At 43.0% G+C, this 21,072-nt stretch overlaps 2 protein-coding genes and 1 non-coding gene across 3 annotated transcripts; 1 reads left to right on the plus strand and 2 right to left on the minus strand.

The window, feature by feature from the left end:
- The first annotated feature begins 916 nt into the window (after positions 1-916).
- On the plus strand, positions 917-3,779 carry LOC143501258 (uncharacterized). Its single transcript, XM_076994879.1, has 8 exons — positions 917-1,195; positions 1,454-1,594; positions 2,095-2,295; positions 2,473-2,660; positions 2,741-2,954; positions 3,107-3,205; positions 3,280-3,347; positions 3,470-3,779. Exons 1-8 carry the CDS (start codon positions 917-919, stop codon positions 3,627-3,629), a joined length of 1,350 nt encoding a protein of 449 aa, XP_076850994.1. The 3' UTR covers positions 3,630-3,779.
- Positions 3,780-4,825: 1,046 nt separating this feature from the next.
- Positions 4,826-20,482, minus strand: eif4g2b (eukaryotic translation initiation factor 4, gamma 2b). Its single transcript, XM_076994953.1, has 21 exons — positions 20,407-20,482; positions 11,901-12,009; positions 11,138-11,203; positions 10,790-10,915; positions 10,484-10,586; positions 9,981-10,112; positions 9,831-9,897; positions 9,591-9,742; positions 9,385-9,495; positions 9,041-9,223; positions 8,770-8,908; positions 8,507-8,670; positions 8,195-8,305; positions 7,783-7,911; positions 7,499-7,603; positions 7,049-7,264; positions 6,556-6,814; positions 6,239-6,443; positions 5,912-6,120; positions 5,697-5,818; positions 4,826-5,610 (listed from the first exon to the last, which is right to left on the minus strand). Exons 1-21 carry the CDS (start codon positions 20,480-20,482, stop codon positions 5,542-5,544), a joined length of 2,853 nt encoding a protein of 950 aa, XP_076851068.1. The 3' UTR covers positions 4,826-5,541.
- On the minus strand, positions 7,984-8,147 carry LOC143509013 (small nucleolar RNA SNORD97). Its single transcript, XR_013129589.1, has one exon. It is a non-coding gene; the product is annotated as a small nucleolar RNA SNORD97 (small nucleolar RNA).
- Positions 20,483-21,072: the final 590 nt, after the last annotated feature.

Genomic DNA, 21,072 nt, shown 5'->3' on the forward strand with positions numbered 1-21,072 from the left:
AAGATCCATCATGCACAGAAAAGCTATAAAACCAATGAAACCTGCTCCCTTGTGGGTGGATGTTGCTGTTGTTATTGATGTTATTGTCTCAATCTGTAAATCACAACAGTGAACTGCCACATTTTATGTTTGCAGGAAGAGCCCATAGGACACAGCTCGGTCTGTTTTGGTGCTTAATGCTGTACTGCACGCTGCATCTGTACAGTGATAGATATGGGCATTTTCTTGCTTATCGAACACTAGTTGGCCTTTTAACCAAGAAAACAGCTAAGACTCATAAACACTTAACTGGGCTAGTGGGACACTGTTTGGGCTGCTTGAATTATACATGCAGATGGAAGGGTTTGAGTTTCTGATCCTGCTCTACAGTGGAGGTCAGGGTCTCGGCAAAGTATCCGATGCATTTGGGCAGACGGTCACAGCCTTTCATGGACCTGTGGTCTTGCATACAGGCTTTGTGCTAATTTGAGAAACCACCAACATTTGTGGTTCCTGTGTTTTTGTTTCTCTTAATTGTCAAAGTATGTTTTCACACATACAGACATATCCGCCCTTTACTGTAATATGTTACAACCATAAACACACTAACGTAAATGCTCATGTACTCTGATATATGGGCAGGTCTAAACACACAGTGCCAGTATATTGTATACCAGAGCATTTGCAGCACCGTAAGAGATCAGTTTGGGTAATTAGTCAAGGCAGGTATAAGCTTTGTTTCAGCCCCTTTGCTAGCATAGAGTTTCTACTCCTGGTGAGGTGGTATTAGATGACCTCATCAATTATTACCTCGAACTGCCCGAGAGAGTCTCTATACCCTGAACTGGACTGAGCAGTCTCATCTGTAGGAGTGAAGGTAAGGTCGACGTAAACCCGGCCCGGAGCCGGAGACCCGGTCTACACGTCCAACGTCGGGATGGCACTGCGGGCCACGTCTCACGGGGACATGGATGTCCTGGTGCTGTCCAAGCCTTCCACCTCGGACAGCGGCGTGTACAGGTCCTACTCGGGCAGCAGCAACAGTGTGGGTGGCCGGTTGGGGAAGGAGGGGGCGGAGGAGATGAAGGAGGCGTCCAGACGGGCTCACCCGCCTCGCAGGCCCGTGAGAGCTGTGCGGCCCATGAGCGCGCTGGGCGCCGGTGGATCCTACCTTCAGATCAACCACCTGCAAGGCGAGCTGGTGAGGAAGAGGAAGGTGAGGCCCGCGGAGGGTTGCAGACGCAGAACATTCTGTTTACAGGGGATAGTACACCGCTGTGCGATGGTACCGTGCCATTTTAAATGCTTTTGGAAGTAATTTTTGTGTGTCTCATCTATACTCACATGATAGTTGTCATGTAGTTGGTGTAACACTATTAAATTCCTATATGAATATATGCCTACAGGTAATGGTGTATGTGGGTATCTAGTTGCCTCATTCTGGTGTGCACTGGGTCACTAACTGTGTCATTAGGAATGTGAGGACCTAAAGAAAGAAAACAAGTATCTCTCCAGTGAAATTCACATGGAGAGGATCATGATGAGAACAGAGAATGAACTCACCATGAGGAACCTCAGGAACCTCAACCAGGAACTACAGGGCCAAGTTAAAGAGGTACTGACCTCACATCTCCCCATCACATCAGGACTTCAAGAACATTCTCTCTCCTGCAATGGTCTTTCACTTGTGATTGGTATTCCTCCTCTACAACTGTAGGTAACAGGCTGCCATAAACATTGCAGTCAATTGCAATCCATGCACCATTTCAGTACTGTGTTCTGCACTAACTCGTATACATGGAGATGTACTTTTACTGACCACTCTGCAGGCTTTTAATGAATAGTAATCATTATGCAAATATCATAAATACAACAAAGTGACATGCATTCACAAACACATTAAATATTCGGACATAACCTGCTTTTATTAACAAACAAATAAAATATGGAAGTGGACTCTTGGCACTGCACAGGGAATTCTCCACCAGTCATTAACCTTGCAAAAAAGTTGCTCGTTTGTGCAGCTGGAGAAGGTTTGTGTCGTGGGGTCGGGGCGAGTCCTGTGCGGCAGACGTCTTCCTCCACTGGGCTCTGAGCTCGTCCTGCTGTGATTAGCTGAAACAGAAGCTGCACCTGAGCCAGCAGAGAGCCGCGCTGTGCTCCCGAGCGGCGGAGGAGGCCGACGCAGCACGGGGACAGGCGGAGCGGGGCCGGACGCTGGCCGAGACCCGGGCCACGGAGAGTGGGCAGGAGAGGGATCGGACCCTGGCGGAGAACACACGGCTCAAGGAGGAGCTACAGGACATCAGCAAGGAGGTACACGGGCTCACGCCTGCTTCCTCTGAAGTCACAGCCATAGTGAGGATGTCCACACGTACCTTTCTCCTCAGCACAGGCATAGGAGTTGGTGTGGAAATCTAGCCATGAGCTGTATGACAGTGAATATGTTTCAGAGTGGGTGGATGACTATAGCGGTGAACCTTCCTCTTCCAGCACACAAACGTGCAGCTCAGCTTGGCGCAGACTGAGAAGAATCACTTTGAGTCCAAGCTGAAGCTGGAGAAGGTGTCTGGAGAAAAGCAGGTTCTCCTGGCGCAGAACAAGAGTTTGGAGGACGAGAGGAACGCACTACGGCACAGACTGAGGCAGCAGACAGAGGAGAGCGTGAAAATCAAAGAAAGGTGAGAACGATCCAGATCGAATCGACTCATCCGCTCCAGCGCTGACTTGGTTTTAGGGCTGAGTGACTCCACGTCTGCAGGGAGGCGGGCTGGAGACGCCGGGCGGAGGCCGCGGAGGAGCAGAGCGAGAGAGCCGGCAGGGCCGCGCTGCAGGCCGAGCAGGAGCGCAAGATGGCGGAGAGAGAGAGGGAGGCACGCAGCCGCGAGTGCTTGAGCTGGCGGGAGAAGCACCAAGACCTGGCGGACGCGTTCAGGACGCAGGAGGACCTCAAATCTCAGAGACAGAACAAAGCTGTGAGTCTCACACACAACGCTTCAGCTGCAGATTGAACTCAGACAGTTCTGCTCCAACTTGAACCACTTCCTTCTAAAACTAAACTGTAGTACATGTATACTTTAATTGAGAAACACAGTCAACCTATTATATTTCCCCCCCTTCTCCTCAGTGTCAAGCAAACATTAAGAGCTATTTCCTCTGCATGACAGAAAGTGATCAAAGGGTGAAGATCCTGAAAAACCAGGATGGAACACCAAGGAACTTCACAGTACGGTCCTTGTTATATCTGTTATTTTAAAACTAAATTACAGAGCAAACTCCACAGTCTGTTTCTCATGTCAGGAGGGAGATCCTGTGTATATTTCAACCAGTGAAGAAAGCAGCAAGGAGCCAGACAGGATCTCAGGAAGGTACGACTCCTAGACTTTGTGGCATTCTGAACCACACCTGCTCAATTTAATGCCTAAAGCCATTTGAAAGCCCAATAGATGCTTGAACACTTTACAGATGTTGAACAAGTGCTTCCTTTCAGAACCATCCTCAGGGTGGCAGCCCCCACAGCAGGGAGAGATGCAGAACATGCACACTTCAGCGATCTGCCGTCAGTGGGAGCAGATCGTCATGACAACAGCCCTGTGAGAAGAAACCGGAAGGTAGTTGAATACTTCTGGATCCCCACTGAGGAAGAATAGTCACAGGGCAACCTCGTGTTTTCTTTGGCAATAAGACTCTGAAGTGATTTTATATAATATAGACTATAAGCAGAGGCGGTCTTTGCATAGAGGCGTGGCTAGGAAACTGCCTTGGGCCCCTCCCACTGCAGCCCACTGTAGGGGCCCCCTGACTAGTGGGCTGCAGTGGGAGGTGGGGAACCGTCAGGGCCCTCTACACCCCTAAAATATTCTTAAAACATAAATATATATATAATTTATCCAATTTTACTTTAATTTATCCAATCTACTTACAGTTTGACAATCGCTATCTAAACAATTACAAAAATATAAGCAAATAAATTATTCACCCGTGTCTATTCAATCTGTGTTGGAAGGTGAGGGGTGTGGTGATGCTAGCTGTCGTTAGCGTACCACCGCTAGCTAGTTTCGATTAATTCCTTTGATGCCCTCGTTGTTTACATATTCCTGGGAGCGGGCCCAGGTTTAATGGTCACGGTTCGCTACTGATATATATATATATATCAGGACGGTTATACAATAGAACTTAATCTTTACAGAATTGAAGCTTCTAGCCTGAGCCAGCAGATGGCATCATAACTGCTCTTTAACACAGAGGATACATCTTTACCAGAAACATTTGGTAATTATTTTGAATATTTACTCTATTTAATTGAACACATAGACAGCTGTTGTACAGACTACAAATGAAGGTCTGTAAAAGAAGACAGGCAGCTTTGGTAATTGGGTGTTTTCCTTTACTGAGAGCTGACAGCAGTGTGAGATACAGGTCTCTACAACAGCCTCCCCATGACTGTGAGCCATTGGAACATATGCACAAACACCTTGGAGATAATAATGGAGTAATAATCATGATGAATAAATGTAAAACACTTGTCAATAACAGGTCGTCTTTGAATTGCTTACTGACAAGGGCAAAAGCCTTTTACTTCCTCTATTGATGAGGTGAGGGAGGAGGTCCTTTTTTTCTATTCATTAAAACATTTTATAACTTTTCTTGGTATATTAAAATGATTACAAGTGTTCAGTTTGTTGGCTTCTTAGGTTCAGCAGAAGTGGACTCATGATGCCCCAAAGGGCCATATTACAACTGCTGTCAAGGTTAACTGTAATCCATCACACGCTCAGGTTGTGTGTACAGGTGTAAAGGCGAATAAGCAAAGGGGTGTACAGGTGTAGAGTAGCGTAGTCAGCCGGCATGATCAGTTTTTTTATCACTTCTGGTGATCAAAAAGTAATTGCAAAGACCTTCCTAAGCATTTTTCTACAAGCCTTGGTATTAGGTAATATTATTCTGAATTACATCATTCTCAGGATCTCAGATTTTCTACAATAATGTGATTAAAAACTGCTGTCTTAAACTCAGATAACAAAAAGCCATTCGGGAGGTAGAAAAACAACAGCTAAATGTTACAGCAAAAAAAAAAAAAAAAATTACAGTTTTTAGATATTCTACACTGTGAATGCCAAAAGATGAAGACACTGATTTCATAACAAGATCTCTACTCCACTGCAAAAGTCAGACGGCCCTTGACAGTCACCTCTGTATTATGTTGCTCTACTAAAAAACATTAAACCACCTCCATTTATTGATCAAGATGTTTGTTAGGACATCTAACAGTATTAGACAAATAAGCAAAATCACCACGGTTTGTGTTTCTGTGCTAACAAAATTAACGTTAAAATTGTTGTTTAATGATCAGATCCGAGTGATTCATTTTCTCCCTCTCATAGTTAAACCAGAAGACTACAAACATAATAACTGTAGCCCACAATTCCAACAAAGGACAGTGACAGCGATCATTCTTGAAGCATTGTACATGTTTGATGGGTACAGCAGTGCAGAGGGCTGGGGTGGTGATGAAGAGTACGTCATGGGGCAGAGGATCACCAGGAGGCTTTGGCTGGTCTCTTAGTCACCTTCCTCTTCCTCAGACTCCTCTTCCTCAGCTGTCTCCAGCCATGTCAGCCACTGGTTCACCTGAGAGGAGTAGTCACACAAATAGATCATTACTACTTAGAAAGTAAATAAATGAACATAAACAACAAACCGTACTAAACAGTTACCTGGAATAAGGCTTTTCCTTTCCCGGGGAATTCTTGGGTAATATCTTCTTTCCAAGCAAGGAAGGCGTCTTCTTCAATGATCTCCATGTCATAAAAATGGACGAAATAGCGCAGCAACATGCCTGAGGAGAGTGGGGGAAGACGAGGGTTGGAGTTAGACGTCCACACTAAGACTCCATGTCGGTGGCAACAGGAGGTGGTGTGGAGTCACATACCTTTGGGGAAGCCGTAGGTGTTGCAATGCACCTGCAGGGCATACAGAGCGCTGACCTGCAGGTCCGTGTGGTCATGGAGGAACTTCTGCATGACTGGTTTGAAGGCCAGGAGGAGCTGCTTCTCCTGCTCGAGCTGGTCTTTGGAGGGGGAGCAGAGGAGTTCTTCATCCTCGGACACACACAACTCGGACGAGATGTACTGCAGGAAGCTGGCAGGGACACACACACACACACTTTAAATATCTGCAAATCACTTCTTGAGTTAATATAGGAGTTAAAATAAAAGAACCATTCTAATTTCATAATCGGTTGCTTTATATTGCGTACCTGGTGACAAGGATGTTAATGAAGCCCTTGTCTGTGTGGAGTCTGGGCGAGATGTTGTCCTTGATCCACTTGTAGACACTCTGGGGGGCAGGGTCGGCCTCGATCTGCTTCAGAAGCTCCTTCTCCAGCTTCAGCAGGGGGAAGAGAAAGCTCAGACCTTTTCCCTCCAGAATCTCCAACATGCGGTCTTTGTTCTGGTCAATTTCTACACAAACATATGGTCGGCCAGTCAAAAGAACAGTCATGACAACAAAGAACCAAGCAAAAAAAAAAAAAGGGTCTCCCTCTCCCTCGGTCAGCGAGAGGCGGCCACACACCAGGCAGCATCTTCTGCATGTTGACAGCGCTCTGCTGGAAGAGCTCAGCGAGCCAGTCACGGTCCCTCAGCTTGCAGGCCTGCTGCAGACAGAGCAGGAAGAGGGGGAAGTGGGTGCCGTTCTGCAGGGGGTGCGCCAGCTCCGCCACGCCCACCAGCTCCACGATCACGGCCCGCGCGGCAAACTGGGCCAGGTACGATTTCACCAGAGGGATGTCCTGCTCGATCTTAGGACACTGATCTAGAACGCTCAGCAGAGCCTAGACAAGGAAACAGGAGAGGAACACCTGCTCAGCAAAAGTTCAACAGAGCTCTACACACCTAATTAAAAGTTTATAACCAAATGATACGAGACTGCAAATTTTCAATATTGTAGAAACTCGATAAACTCTTACGATGAAGCAAAGTGGAATCTTTTTGCAGGTAAGGTAAAATAAAAATGTGTTTATGATCTCTCCAAGCTTTTAGCAGTCAGGAGCATGACGTTTACACACCTGTATGAAGTTCTCTCCAGTAACGAGTCCCTCTGTTCGCAGTGTGTGAATGAGGGTGCTGGCCTGTTCCTTGTCTTCATCGGAGCGCTCCAGGGAGCACAGGAGTATCTTACTCAGCATCTCAGAGACAAAGTGTTTGGGAGCCTTCATCCCCCTCACCCCACTGACCGCAGCCTCTAGGTTCTTACTGTTCAGGAATTCTGTCACCAGTGTCTCCTAACACAACAGTGGAGGTGAATTAGGATCATCAAGGAAGTTGTGTGTGTGTTTGATTTTCTCTCCAATCACATGGTTTGTTGTAAGCTGACATAGCAAAGATATTTCCAAACTCTAACCATCAACTGCAACAGAACTTGAGAAAAGTGGTCACAACTCTGAAGGGAGTGAACGGGAGAGACGACCACACACACCTCCACCTGGGAAGCAAACCTGACTACAGGCTGCACTCACCGTCCTCTTCAGCAGCTCCTCCTTGGTTGGTGCTGCCTTCTTACTGGTTTTCTGTGGCTTTTCCTGGATTAAAGGAGTGTTGGTTCTCAGACCCAGTTGTGGAGGCTTTGATGTGTAGCACAATGTATGAGCAACACACACACACACACACACACACACACACACACACACACACACACACACAAAGTAGAAGCCAAACAATTTAGAACAAACCAACAAAATACTGGTGTAATAAACCAACTCTCATTCATAATGGTGTGCTTGGTGGCGGGTGGGCATGCTACCTGTCCGAGGGGCGGAGTCTGCGTGCGTGGAGGCTGGGCACTGGGCGGGATCATGGTGGTTGTTTGGGGCTGCAGCTTCACCGCTTGGTTCTTATTGAGTAGGAAGGACTGCGCTGGCCTCAGACTGATCTGTGGGACGGGACAGGCAGATGGTGTGTACCAGGGAGGGAGGGTGGAAGATGGGGGAAAATAAACAATCCAGCACCCTCATCTCTCATAATCGCAATCAATGGACCAGCTGCCGGTTTCAGGACAGACCAGAGGAAGAAAAATGGAGATGGTAGAAGGCAGAGCAGAGAAAGGTAGAACACCGACATCTAGTACAATCCCTCAGAATAACGCGTCTTTTTATAATCACTGGGTGCAGGCAGCCTGAATACATTCACACACTTATTCCTTCCCGAAGCTTTACCTCATCTGCGTTGAGCTGACCCTTCTTGAAGCGTGGGGGCATGTCCTTGGATCGGCCCTGCTGCGGGGTGGAATGGTTCTGGTTTTGGTTAAGAACATGCTGATTCTGTCCCTAAGACAAAAGCAAGCAAAGGTATTAAAACAATTTAACAAAAATAATGGAAAAAACTAAAAGTGCTTGCTCAAAAGACCACGTAAATATGATTACTGAAGCACTAAATACGTTACTGTTTCATTAGCTATTTCTGCGATATGACAATTCAGAACAATTAAATATTTTTCGTAAGTGCAAGAGCCCCGTTATGACACCTGCCTGGTTAGACTTCATGAAGGGCTTGATAGCCAAGTCAAACTGAGGCGGTGGTGGGTTAGCCAGATGTCCACTGTGGCCATTGAAGAGCGGGTTTGTGCGATGGCGTCCCAACGTGGGGGAGAATCTATCCTGGATTACCCCTGGACCAGTCCCGATTCCACTTCCTACAGAACCACATTCGTGCAGGTGTACCATGAGATGTTGGGAGACATGGTGGGGACTGGATTATATGCAACGCATTGAATCTTTAAGGCTGTGCTCACCTGGCATCTGTCCAAACATGTCAGCCAGCCCACCAAGGGTTTCTCTGTCCAGTTTCAGCCTGGTCGTCATGAAAGGCCCCTCCAGAAAGAAGTCCATTCTCACTCCTTGGTTCATAGGTGGAATAAAGACCCCCAAATCCTTGATGGAGAAGGATTTCGTTAGCTACCCCATGATGAAACAAAAAGCCTTGAAGTTTGAACATCCCTCACAAAACTAAAGAGGAATTAAGACAGCAGAAGGTTTATTTAGAAAGAAAGTAGAAACACAGACCTTCACCGCGTCCTGACGAATCTGGTTAATGGTCTTTGGTCCGTTGTCGATGAAGGCTTTGCGGGGAACCCAATTGTTCTCTCGCAGCTCCACGGTGTCTTGCAGGAGGAAGCGAATCCTGGCTGGCAAGTCCTTGTTGTTCATTAAGGAACGCATACGGCCAAAGTACTGATCCATTAAAGACTGAGGGACAGAGGACCGTTATGGAGGTGTGCTCTGATACCGGGGAACATAGTGCTTGGTATAAGTAGGATCTTACACATCAAGCGGTCCTACTCATATTACACATTATTAAATGGTTCTGCTTTTATCCCTGCAAATGCAAACACAGCTGGTTTGCTCACCTTGGCTTTCTCATGATCGAGTCTCGGCCCCACGGTTCTCATTATCTGACAGAGGCACTCCAGATCTTCCCCCATATCCTTGAGCTGGATCCTTTTCTTCTTTTCCAAAAGCTAAAAGAAAAAAACCAAACAACAGAGAGTCACATCACACCAACAAGCTCAGGCTAGAGAGCTGCGCAGACACGACCTCGGTGCGGTTCACATACTGTTTTGATGCACTTATGAAGGATAGATTCGTGGATGAGGTCCAGTTTGCCCAGCTCGCAGATAAATTTGATGTTGCCGAGCATCTTGATCTTTGCAATGGCACGCTGCTCCTCTTCCTCAGACGTGAGAGGGTTGTCTTGTTTGTCATAGACTACAAAACAGCAACAATTAGCATGCCAAGCAGGGAACGACACTTTATTAGGGATGATTGGGGGTGAGTATTCAACCTTAATACTTACTTTCAACATTTTTGGTGCGGTTCTCAAATTCATCTTGAAGTTTGGTAATCAGAAGTCTTCTGAAAGTCTTTCACAAAATAAAAAAAAGACAGTGAAGCATGGGATAAACCGTGGTAAGAGAGAAAGCAGAACACTGCTCTGCAAACCTACTGTGCTCTGTTTGTGCGTGGCTTGAATCTCGGGTGCAGGGCCGTCAAAGTTTGGAGCATCCTCTGCCAAACGCAGACATAGCTGAGCATAGAGTGAGCTGTACTTGGGCTCTTCTAAGGCTTTGTCTACGATCTACAAACAAACAACAACAAAAGAAGATATTAGCTACATGCATTATGTATCAGACAGGCAGTTTATTACCCTACAACTTGGACATTTCGGAAAACTAAAACAAAATCTGCTCGCTTATTAATGTTACAAAATTAAAGTTAAACCCGAAGAAACATCCTAGTCCCTGGAATCTCAACAGTACCAACTAAAATGTTCATTGTCTGTTATAAATTATAAGGCAAATGACTTAGGATTGAACATGCAACCAAATATTAAAACCAAGATTCAAAGTGAGTTGTCTGGATTATTTTGTAACAGGATGACTTATGAAAACTGATTACCTAACAAGCACCCAAATGAACTCAACCACAAACAACACTGCTTCTATTTACCAGCAAGATGATTCCCTTGAGGACGAGTTTAGAATCTACGCCCACATTGAGGAGCTCAAGGCATAGCTTGTCAAACTTTTCAGGGGTCAGTTTATTAAGTATCCTACAGGAAGGAGAGATCAAAGGCAAAGAGAGGGACAAAAGGGGACTTTATTTATTATCTTGAAGCAGACCTGTAATTATCCCAGCTTGAGAACATCAGATAACTCAGCTAAATGCCATGGAATGGAAGGCTCAGACTGCCAAACTCAAGGACAAAGGAGCCTCCCTTTTCCAATTCCCCACCAGATCCGTAAGGACACTTACCCTCTTACTTTCCTAAATATTGCATCATGACATTCTTTATCATTGGAGGAGTTGACATCTCGTCTAGTGCTTCGTGAAGGAACCCATCTCTGAACGCTAGGCCCTGGGGTTTTCCCCAGGTACTCGCTAAGGGGTTGCAACAGACAGTCATTAGCAAAAACACAAGGCATGTCCATGTTAATATGGCTAATAGGCCAAGGCAAAAGGAATGAGCAATAGCCACAATCACTTCAGATAGCAGGGAGTCGTTTTTTGCATTTGCACAAAAAAAATACTGGTTTTACAGGACAGGCCAACATTACATTAGAAGATGTCACGGGCAAGCTGTAAAAGGTGTTGTTGATTCACCTGTTGCCGACAGTCTTGGGATAGTGCTGAGGTGCACTCCTATCTCCTCCTCCCCCCGAAGAAGCACTGCAATAAGGAGGAACATTAACAAAGTCCGGAACCCAAAAGCAGTCCTATGCAGTGAGTTCAAGGCGTCACATTTTCCAAAGACAATGGCTTGTGGCAAGGTTATACAGCTACTTGAAAATCAAGGCAATCTTGTTACACAATAAGGAAAAGATCTGCAGTTCACAAATCTTTCAGAAAATGTTTAGAGTGAACATTATCTGTTTACAACACCACCCAAGGGTTCAACAAAGATCCCAGAAATCCCAAACAAACCAATACAAAAGAATTTCAGCCACAGATTTTTATTTATTTTTTACATGTTAAGAGTCATCTGAACGGTAAGAGACCTCATATTGTTAAACATATGTGTGTTCTCACTTCCTGCAATAGACATACCCAGCAAGTTCCATGTGTGATATGCATGGAACCATCTACCAACACACAACCTGACCGGAAAAGTTTCGTAATCCGCACCAAGAGCGCTGACAGTGTTTTATTTTTGAAGACTGGGCTCTAAAACATCATCTGTCCCGTTCTAAACAAAGAGCAGGCGTCAAACGATCAAAGTAATATACAAAATAATATACAACATAACATGTCTGCCAAAGACTCATCAGGTAAGAAGAATTGCAGAAACGATTCACTTTATAGCGTGATAAAAAACACGAGCTTAAAGATTGACATGACTGTAAATCTTTGCTCAGCCTGCACACACCTGACACGAGAAGCACCCTCTTCTGCAATCACACTCTCCACTTTGGCGGCTTGACAACGAGGAATCTTCAAAAGAATAATGACCAAAGGGTGGGGTTGGGGGAACCGGACTGCGCGACACAGAAAAGCAGCATTAGACAGCGGAACATGAGCACTGCATTGATTAAAACAGCATTCAGAACATAAATACGAGTAGCAAAGTTGCCTATGTGTGCTAGACAACCTATGTTGGGTCAATAGAGGACTGCTCCGGTTTGTTTAATAGTGTAGCTGGCCACATAACTGGACGATAACGTAATGCGCTCTTTACGTGCGTCCCCCTTCCTTAGAAGCTACCAGAAGGCATGGCTTTATTAAACAAGGATACCTGTATAACTAGTAATAAAAAATTCTCCATTTTTCCATCTCTGCCAGCACAAATCTGAACATGCTGTCACATGATCGTTGTAACTAGCTGTCCAGCTAGGTAGTTATTGATTTTGCAAAAATGAAGAAACGTTGGTTAACCAGTTAACCGTTAACTGGTTGACCAAATGCAGTCTGTTAAAATGCCGTTAAGTGGTTATACGAGTACTGATTAGCTGGCCATCTTCACGCCACCTCCACTACATTTAGATTGTATCTTACCAATGACAGGCCACAGTTTATGTTCTTCATTCAGCTAGCGAGTTTAGCTAACCTACCCATCTGGTTAGCTAACGGTCGTGAACAGTAGCTAGCTAATTACAATGTGGCTACCAGTGTAATACGAGTTTGCGAACTAGTTAACTACTTTGAAACGGAACGCCGGTATCATTAAAAACACCGCAACGACGCCATTGTATGCGGTCGCCCGCTAGCACTGCGTTATTTTCTTGCTAGCTAATAATGGTCAGAAGGCGCGCGAGCAGCTAGCTAGACCGCTGGCAGTGGAAACGGGTTAACGACAGCAGCCATTTTGAAAGGTTCACCCCAAAGTTTATGAAAATTACAGATCTCACCTTTACCGACACAACTTCAGTTTTGAAGATCTTCGTTGCACAAAAAGAGAAAATTAGTGGAAAAATAGTTTTAAATTGCTTTAATGTATATCTACCAGGCTAAAGAGCAGAAACACACTGCTAGACCACACTGCTCCCGTAGGACGTAGTAGCTAGCTAGCTATCGTTAGCTTTAGTTAGCTAAACATCCTGACTGCCAACGTGACGTCATCCCAGCGTCTGTAAGCTTGCAGTAATTTTCCAACAGCGGTATTTACTTTAATGTTCCGGACTTGACGTGGAGAAATATATTTAGCCAAAACTCGAGCTAAACATGAAAAGCTAAAATAAATGTTCAAAGCATATTAAGTTGAAAGCATAGCTCGTTGAATGAAAAGGTTAGAAACATCTGAAATGCTGAATTAAGACGATTATCAAAGTCAACCGGATTTGTAAGATCAAGACGACAATGGATAGAAAGATATAAAAAATAGATACAAAAGGATAACGAACAGCATACATTTTTATAATGAAATCAATATGAAAAGAAAGCGATTGACGAATATACCAATAAACAACCTATATATATATATATATAACCTACATATATAATATGTAGATAACATAGGTAGGTAAACTAATCAGTGTTTCTTCCCCAGGAATAAAGCATAATGAAAGACAGTTTCACATCTGATGACACCATGGTCTTTCTAGAAAATGTGAATCAAATCCTCAGGGCTTTAGAAATAATATCTAAACTCAAGTTTGAAATGAAATATGAAGAAATCAGAAATCATATGTGAAATTCATATTCATGTAAAAGAAACAATTGCACAGAGCAACAATATTTGAACTTTTTTATTTTATTTATTTATTTTTACAATAGACTGTAGAGTACTATGTTTTAAGCTGAAATGGAATCTGGTTTTTAAGCATATACATTTTACATCAACTATGTTTTAGTTGTTATAAATAAGATTATAATTACACTAAAAATGGGTACAGTACAGTGTACAGTGTATGTGTTTTGCCTATTTGGCCTCAGGATCATCCCTTTTCAGTGTTCAGCAGGAGTCTGAACACAATAGGGTTCCACTCTCCTTGCTACCATTTATCCGTATTAGACATAATGACATATGGGTATACAGGTGCGAAACAAGCAAACAAACAAAAATATGGGTGATACAGAAATTCTGAAAACACATTTGGATAATCATAAACATAATCACTGCCCACAGCATTGTTGCATTTGGAAAAACAGATGCACATGTCACAGGAAAAAAAAGTGCCTTTGAGAACTGGTGCAAAGGTAATAATATTGGACTGCAAAATGACACTAGACATTTGTACTCACACTTTTATCTCCTTCTCAAATGCAAAACTGGAATAACCACAAGATTATATATTGTACTTTCAGAAGCTATTCCTAGTAGTATAATCATCTTCCTATAGCCTATAGAAACAACAGTGCCAGTTTTTACAAAACTTATAACAATGACAAACAATGGTAGTAATATCATCAATAAAACATTTATCAGTAGACTATCATAAATGTTACCAGTACTTTCAAAACATAGTCCAGAAGAAGAGGACGTGTAACTTTAGTTGTAAATTAATGAATGTGGTAGCCTCCAACTTTATAATCCTGACACAGTTAAACGTTCATTTTTTCCTCCTTCGTTTCACAAATAGCTACATGCTACGTGTTTATTTAGTGTCATATCCTTGTAGATGTGGTGAGATTACGATAAAGTAATTAGAGTAACAATTAGCAACACTTAGTTAATAAATCCACACATCACACGAGAAGACGATTGGTATAGGACCTGCAAGGATTACCTCAGTCATCATGATCAGGCTGGCACAAATAGTGCTTTAGGCACTTAACAAGGATTTCCAGGTTATTCCTCCTACCATTAATAGCATGATTTATAGCATGATTGACTGCACGAGTTTTGGAGTTTTCTTTCCCCGGCTGTGAAGCCTAAGTTATAGATGTAGTATAGCTAAGTTGATCCTTTAGACCAGGTATCACCAAATGGCGGACCGCGGTCCGGATCCGGACCCGAACGCCGTCCTGTCCGGACCCAATCACATTCCTGATTAACTGGATACGGACCCAAATGCCAAAAAAAAATTAACGGGAGACTAACTATATTTTAAACCGGAGAATTTATTTTCAGACGAGTGTTACGTTCACCACCCATTTGAGTGTTACACCCCCCCGGACACGGACACGAAGCAAACACAGAATCTCTATTCATACTTAACTTTTGTCATTACGACCGTTTTGAAACCCTCAAAGACGCCTCTCCCCTATCAGAGGTTGTGTCTGTTGCCTTTTGTGGGTTTCAAAACCGATGTAATTACAAAACGTAACATCAATACACATTAGTGATGGGATTTTCGGCTCTATTTTGAGATGCGCTCTAATGGCTCTTCTTACTGTGGAGAGCCGGCTCTTTTCGGCTCCCAAACGGCTCCCCATATATAATTTTTTACATTATTAATTAATTAATAGCTTAAACCTAATTTTATAACATTTTGTTTCATTATTGACATTGTTAAGCACTTGAGATGAGTAAAAATGCTGCATAACAATGCTTTATAAATAAAACTTTTATTATAACCAATTATTAAATTATCACAAAATAGAACGCAATACAGCTTGGCCAATTGCCTGCCGTTTCCACAAAAAAAGTGGAGACTTTTTTTCAGTGTTTTCCCACCACATTATTAACTGAAAGCTGCATGTGATTGGTCAGATGTGGAGCACACGCTTGACATGCGGGCAGTGGAGACATTTTTTGTAGTGTTGTCCGAAACGATATGTGAGGTAGTATAAAGAAACACCCCTCAAAAACAAGGGAAGGAACATTTACCTGACGAAAATTAATGTTGCATTGTGTTCCAGGTTTGAAAAGTGCTAAAGTAGGCTAAAATACTTGAAAATGTAACTGTATTTTGTTTCACAACAAATAGATGTCTGACTGAATCGATGTGATAAAAAGCGAATTATTTCGAATAATTTCGAGTATGTATAAATATTTAAGTTTAAGGTGCTGGGAAATATTGAAAATGGCCTTTTTCAATATTGAAAAGTGACATACAAGTGCTTGAATTCCACCTTGTAAAGGTGTATGAACCGGCATACACAGGGCTGGCGCCACGGGGGGGGGGGGGGGGGGGGGGGGTGGATGGGGGTGGGGGGGCGAATGGGGGCGAGGTGCGAGGTGCGAGGCGAGGTGTCCCGCCCCCTCAATGTAAAAAATAAGACCCATTTATTTTACAACAATCGCTACATGGTGCCGACAATCGTTACACGCACCCCATCACCCCCCCACCCCCCCCCCCCCCCCCCCCCCCGCTCAACAACAACTTACGTTCGCCACCCCCCCCCCCCGCTCAACAACTTACGTTCGCCCCCCGAAATTTTCTTTGTTCATTGCGCTGAAGAGGTGCACGACCTAGCTTCGCACGGGGGTCCTCACGCAGGGGCGGAGCCACCGCGATTGCGTCATTTTCGGCGCACGGACCCTCGCGCTGGTCGCGACGCGCCAAGTATGCTCTACCACTGGCAGAAACAGAGCAATACGCGCAAGGAGAGGGAGAGACAGCGAGGCACCGAAGGACAAATAAAAACGATGTTGGAAAAAAACTGTGGCACTGTGGCACTTGCAGAGCACAAGCGCAATACTGAATGAAAAAGCGGCTCCCAAATAGGATCCTAAAACGGCTCCCATTGTGGAGCCGGTTCCAATCGTTCACTTCAAAGAGCCGGTGTTCTTAGAGCCGGATCATTCGCGAACGACACATAACTAATACACATTATTCGGACAACATGGACACGCATGGCTTCCTCTGAATAAAAGGAGCATGAGGTGGAGATGTTACACATTTCTGATTACTGGGGGACAAGCTGAGATAGGTAACATCAAATTACTATGAAAATGGACGTGTGAATCAATACCGTTATAATACATTCATCTGTTCGCGCCCTTAGCTAAATAGTTACATCATGGGCTATGTTCGAAATAGACTACTACATACTGGATACTGCATACTGGACTCAGTATATACTGGATACTGCATACTGGTCCTCGTAGTAGTATGCAGTACAGTTTCCAGTATGCGACAAAAGCAAAGCACACTACGGGCAGTGCATGATGGGATGCAGTACACCACGAAGATAGCTCTGTTCGCATACTGGAATATTTTGCGGAAGTAGTAGGTCATCCGGGTATGTTTCGCATACTGGAAATTTTCATTTTGGTCACATACTGCATACGGCATACTGATTTGGGGCTCGATCAGTATGCCAGTAGTAGTATTAGACTATTAGTAGACTATTTCGAACACAGCACTGTCAAACAAAGCTGGTGCTTGGTGATCTTAGAATAAGAATATGGCTTGGTCGAATAATTGAGGAGTCATTCAGCTCCCCAGGAAACATTACTGAAAAACATTTTCAAACACAAATTCAAATGCAATTTCATGTATTCATTTTACCACACTGTTGAGCTTAATTACAACTGTACGATCCCTTACCAAAAAAAAGTATACTTAAAGGTTATTTTTTTAAGTAAACTTAAGTATATTTCCCAAGTATACTTTATGTAGTAAATATACTAATATCAATGTACTAATGGTATACTGGTAAGTTTACTAATTCAATACTTCTTGGGACTAAATTGGCCCACTTTTTAGTTTATAAAAGTATACTTTTAAGTATACTTTAGGTGAGAGAGTAGTAAAATTTGAGTGCACAACTAGTTTATATCCAAGTTTTATTTTGTACTACAACTATACTAAAAGTAAACTTACAGGTATACTGTTAGTTTACTAGTTATATACTTCTAGTCTAGTTTTTAGTTTTTGAAAGTACACTGTTAAGTATACTTTAAGTGCAGTGGCGGCTGGTCAATACGGGGCGCTGGGGCGCCGCCCCCTTAATATTGTTCCGATATTAAAATGAGTTCATTATAAATTGCGATAGTGAGGAAATTATTTAGTCACACTGTGTGTCTAATATAGCCACGTTTGAATTTATTAAAAGAGTAAACACATAATTGTATTTAATTGCTTACATTGTGCACACTTCCTGGTTGGGGCGCCGGTCTAATGGGAGTCAATGTAGATGCGTAAACTTTTGCCAAGCACGTGATGTGAGGCTGCCGTTTAATTGGTCGGTTTCAGATTTTCCACGGGGCGCAGCTCTCTGCGCCCCGGACACTCCCACTCTTGTTAGACACCCCCACCCTTGTTGGTAGTGTCAGTCATCTGCGGTTCGTTAACTCGGTTCACATTGAATAGCTACAGTTTGGAGCAGCATCTTTTACAAAATGAGAGAAAATTCCGTTTTAGCTTTGCAAAAAAATCCTTTCACACAGCGTTCAATTGAAGAAAAAAAAGGATAAAGGAGCTTGGCCCGGATCAACCAAATTTACAAATTGGGCAGAACGCGAGTGATCGAGCTCTTCCTATGACAAACGGAGCTGGCTAGCTGGATGCGATGCAAGCAATGCCTTTTACTGCTTCCCATATTTGCTTTTTCAAAGTCCTGGCACAGAAAAATTGTGGACAAGGACCGGGGTACGAGACTTAAAACACCTTTCAGATAAATGCAAACGGCACGACTTTTCTGAGAAACTCAATGACCCAGGACAGACTGAATGCATTGGCCATGTTGTCAATGGAGAAAAGACTAGTCACAGAGATGACTGAATTTAATACAAATGTAATAGAGAAATTTGCAAGCCAGAAGGAAAAGACGGCAAAATTCATGTTCAAATAAATAAAGGGCACTAAGACTGCTTTATTTGTTTTTCATTGTTTTGCGCCCCCCTCAATTTTTTTTGCACCAGCCGCCACTGTTTAAGTGTAAGAATAGTAAACTTTGAGTACACAACTAGTTTACATTTAGGTTTTATTTTGTACTGTTAATATACTAAAAGTAAGCTTATTTGTATACTGGTAGTTTACTAAGAGTATTCTTAAAAGTGTACTTTCATACACTTAAAAGTGGGATATAAGTATATAACTAGTAAACAGTATACAAATAAGCTTACTTTTGAACTTAACATAATAATTATAGTTTACTATTTATATGTTTTAAGTATACAATAATTTCAATTTAGTTTCAATTTTTTACACGTTAAATATACCTTTAACTGTACTTTAAGTAGACTTACCAGTGGATTACATACATAAAAATAAACAAGACATAGCCTACTCATGATTAAGAACATATTTCTTTATATATCAAAATGTAACAAAGAAATATAACAAATAACACTGGATGCCAAATTAAGAACATAATTCAAATTAACACCAGTTTAGGACAAGACAGAAACACAAAGTCTTTAGAAATGTTTGGTATTAGAAACTTTATCATGCAGCCTTTCTGAAATCACTCCCTGTGACGCGCGGCGGAGCAGGGAAGGAAGAGACACGATTCCTCCTGGACTGACGTCACTTTTACTTTTAATGCACAGATATAGCGCACAAAGCGCACGAAGAACATACAACTGTCACAAGAATGTGTAAACTGTAGACAACGACGAGCACAGGACACTGCGCGAACGCACATTAAATAGACAAACCACATTACCCCCACGTGATTACGAGACGATTCACAGGTGAGACGGATTATCACAAGACATAACCATAACCACGTATATCCACTGATGCAGACAAAGCACGTGGACAACGTTAACACACACCCAAAAGGGAGGGGCCGGGGTCCTCAACGTGACACTCCCTGGCTGCCCACAAGCAGGGTTTTGCCCTGAGCTTACAAAAATATGTTTTATATATGTGTGTGCATGTGTATAATGTTATGTATTATAATATGAATCAAGCTTGTTAAAATCCTCTCAAACCTTGGAAAACTACTGTCAATAGAATTAGCCAATTGTTTATCTGTTTCTGTACTGCATAACTCTGTGTACATAAAGATCTGATTCACTTCCGTCCATGTACTATTTACTCTAAGCTATTCCACCCCAAACTACAAGTCAAGTATACTTCTGTATAAGGCAAGAATACTTAATTATACTTTTCTGAAGTATATATTGATCAAAGGTTTAAGTACAAGTAAAGGCCACATATACTTAAATTATTCTGTATACTTGTCAGTATAAGTCAAGTATACTGTATAACTGTGTTAAGTACATCACTGATAAGTGCATAAAGAGTAAACGAAAAGCATACTTGCTTATTTTTAGTTTAAAAGAAGTATACTAATAGCACACTTGAATAAACTTCTTTTTCGTAAGGGATACCCTCCACTCTCTTCTAGAGGGGAAACGCTTCGTGGTTAGACTCAAACCACGGGCCTCGAGTCCTGAATAAAAACACATGCGGCACCTCTGGTCTCAGCTATACCAAGAAAGTGTATTATGTGATGTTTGTTTGTTTTCATGTACCCTGTGTGACCCTATTTGTTTTCTCCTACGACATTACAAATAGCTTGTAACAGTCTATGTTGTTTATACCAGACGCCTCGTGTCTCGAGGTGAATCACTGGCCGTGAAACGCTGCACGTACTTCTGTTAGGAATGTTGTCCTTGAGTATGTCGACAGGCCTGGAGCTCAGCACCACGTATAGTGTGTCTAGCTTCATGTAAGCGCCTGACCGAAACACAATCTCTCCACAACAAGGAAATGAGATGTGTCCCGAGCTCTCCCGCCTTCACTAAAACACCATGCGAGAAAATACATTTAGGGAATATTCAGGAAAGACGTTTCAAAGCCTAATGTTCACGAGGCTTCACATTTATCAGGGAGGTGACGTGAAAAGGAAAATATGAAGTGCCTAGTACTTATGGAGACCTGGACTGTGTCATCAAATAGCACACAGCAGCACCTCCTTCCAACAACAGAGTCCAAAGCTGCACTTGGAGCCAGTTCGGTCGAGCTGTGGTTAGCAGCGCACGCAAACCTTCCAACACGATAGTTGCCCCATCAGATCAAGAACACCCAAGAGCCCGAAGATGCTCAAACACATTATTTTGACTAATAAAATCTCACTGGGTTTTCAGCTAAAATGACAGATGTGACCTGATCATATTTTGTAAGCCACTTTCAAATGTGTGTTAACTTTGAACCCATACCTAACCAACAGAAATATGTGAGTTCATGTTCCAATAAAGTCATTATTCCAGTCATTGTATAATGAATTAGTTGTGCAACTATAGTCTTTTTCAATATGTT

Source organism: Brachyhypopomus gauderio, chromosome 2 (assembly GCF_052324685.1).
Source record: "Brachyhypopomus gauderio isolate BG-103 chromosome 2, BGAUD_0.2, whole genome shotgun sequence".
NCBI classification, from domain to species: domain Eukaryota; kingdom Metazoa; phylum Chordata; class Actinopteri; order Gymnotiformes; family Hypopomidae; genus Brachyhypopomus; species Brachyhypopomus gauderio.

Bases quoted from the DNA above. Each gene is read 5' to 3' on its own strand.
- LOC143501258 (XM_076994879.1), top strand. From the start codon at position 917: ATGGCACTGCGGGCCACGTCTCACGGGGACATGGATGTCCTGGTGCTG. The intron at 2,661-2,740 runs GTGAGAACGATC...CCACGTCTGCAG, and splicing joins AGCGTGAAAATCAAAGAAAG to GGAGGCGGGCTGGAGACGCC. The intron at 2,955-3,106 runs GTGAGTCTCACA...CCTTCTCCTCAG, and splicing joins CTCAGAGACAGAACAAAGCT to TGTCAAGCAAACATTAAGAG.
- eif4g2b (XM_076994953.1), bottom strand. From the start codon at position 20,482: ATGAAGCTAGACACACTATACGTGGTGCTGAGCTCCAGGCCTGTCGAC. The intron at 9,496-9,590 runs GTATGTGAACCG...TTTTTCTTTTAG, and splicing joins TTCATAAGTGCATCAAAACA to CTTTTGGAAAAGAAGAAAAG. The intron at 7,912-8,194 runs GTAAAGCTTCGG...CCCGTCCCACAG, and splicing joins GTCAGCTCAACGCAGATGAG to ATCAGTCTGAGGCCAGCGCA.